Source organism: Hippocampus comes, unplaced genomic scaffold, assembly GCF_001891065.2.
Source record: "Hippocampus comes isolate QL1 unplaced genomic scaffold, H_comes_QL1_v1.1 scaffold29, whole genome shotgun sequence".
In the NCBI taxonomy this organism is placed as follows: domain Eukaryota; kingdom Metazoa; phylum Chordata; class Actinopteri; order Syngnathiformes; family Syngnathidae; genus Hippocampus; species Hippocampus comes.
This window is the reverse complement of record NW_017805820.1, coordinates 2,347,501-2,349,342: the sequence shown is the minus strand read 5'-3', so window position 1 is coordinate 2,349,342 and position 1,842 is coordinate 2,347,501. Positions and strand designations below refer to the sequence as shown.

Sequence of the window (1,842 nt, the reverse complement as noted above, 5' to 3'; positions counted from 1 at the left end):
TAGATAGATAGATAGATAGATAGATAGATAGATAGATAGATAGATAGATAGATAGATAGATAGATAGATAGATATCCTATTAACAGTAAATAGGCACCTGGATGATTAATTTAGCGAGTGTACAGTATTGTCACAGCAGAACTATTTGAGCGTCGTCCGCCATCTGCGCAGTCTTCCCCCGCGTGGGGTGCCTCGACTGAAACGTGAGATGAACGCAGCGCGACTCACGCCCCCTCCTCTACCCAACTCTCTTGCCCTTCTCCCCCCTCCTCTCCTTCCCCCCGACAGGCACAAGCCCCACACCGCTGCTCTCCGGTCTCAGTGTGCGGGAGCCTGGAAGCGGCAGCACAAGCCACCGAAGCAAGGACCGGACCGCTTGTCCTTCGTCTCCCCTCGCGCCGCGGAGCTGACGGTCATGTGAAGGACCCCCTCCGCCCCGCCTCCTCTTTTTTTTTAAAACACTCATTTTGCTTCTTTTTTTTTTTTTTTTTTAAGATCACGGACTTATATCCGGGGCAACGTTTGAAAGACTCTTATGATTTTAAGTCTCGTTTGAACGGACTGACACCAGCTCTCGGCATGGGGGAATAGTGGGGATCGGAGCGGGAGCCTCGAATACTCTTCCAGTTTAATATCTGAATGTATATTCAAAAACGAGCTTGATTTTTTTTTACCTCCGCGATGAGCATGGATGGTTGTCCGCTGAAGGTGGCGATTCTCCTGTGGTGCCTGCTGGTGATTTCCGGCTCCAGCTTCGAGATCGGCTCGTACGAGCTTGAGCGAGGAAGACCGGCCAAGTGCGAGCCCATCACCATCCCCATGTGCGAGGGCATCGGCTACAACCTGACGCGCATGCCCAACTTCATGGACCACGACGATCAGAAGGAAGCTGCCATCAAGCTGAACGAGTTTGCCCCTCTGGTGGCTTACGGCTGTGACGTGCACCTCCGCTTCTTCCTGTGCTCACTCTACGCACCCATGTGCACGGACAAGGTGTCCACCTCCATTCCTGCCTGCAGACCCATGTGCGAGCAGGCGAGGGAGAGGTGCGCCCCCATCATGAAGAAGTTCAGCTACACCTGGCCCGACTCGCTGGACTGCTCCAAGCTGCCCACCAGAAACGACCCCAACGCCCTGTGCATGGAAGCCCCAGAGAACGAGACCAGAACCGAGGGCAAGAAAGGTGAGGGCATGCTCCCCGTGCCCCCTCGCCCTCGGCAGGGAGTCGCCAGCAATGGCCGCTCCGCGGGCGGCGCAGGCTCCTGCGAGAATCCTGATAAGTTCCAGTTCGTTGAGAAGAGTCAGTCGTGTGCGCCCCGCTGCTCGCCCGCCATGGACGTGTTTTGGTCCAGGCGAGATAAAGACTTTGCCTTCATTTGGATGACGGTGTGGTCCATCCTGTGCTTCGTGTCCACCGCTTTCACCGTGCTCACCTTCCTCCTTGAGCCGCACCGCTTCCAATACCCGGAAAGGCCCATCATCTTCCTCTCCATGTGCTACAACGTCTACTCGGTGGCTTTCATCATCCGCTCCGTGGCAGGCGCCGAGAACATCGCCTGCGACCGGGAGCACGGCGAGCTGTACATCATCCAGGAAGGGCTGGAGTCTACGGGCTGCACTATCGTCTTCCTCATCCTCTATTACTTCGGCATGGTCTGTGGGGTCATCCTCACACTCACCTGGTTTCTGGCCGCGGGGAAGAAATGGGGTCATGAAGCCATCGAGGCGCACAGCAACTACTTTCACATGGCGGCATGGGGCATCCCGGCGCTCAAGACCATCGTCATCCTCACCATGAGGAAGGTGGCCGGAGACGAGCTGACAGGCCTGTGCTACGTCGGC

General features: G+C 56.2%; 1 protein-coding gene across 3 annotated transcripts in view; it reads left to right on the top strand.

The window, feature by feature from the left end:
* Window positions 1-285: 285 nt before the first annotated feature.
* fzd9b (frizzled class receptor 9b) overlaps window positions 286-1,842 on the top strand; it is a 4,312-nt gene continuing 2,755 nt past the window's right edge. Inside the window, exon 1 of one of the 3 annotated variants that reach the window (XM_019886079.1) lies at window positions 286-1,587. In XM_019886079.1, coding sequence (XP_019741638.1) covers window positions 682-1,587 — 906 coding nt within the window. In that variant the 5' untranslated portion in view covers window positions 286-681. The remainder of the gene's footprint in view (window positions 1,588-1,842) is intronic. The other 2 variants (XM_019886077.1, XM_019886078.1) reach the window with 2 other exon arrangements.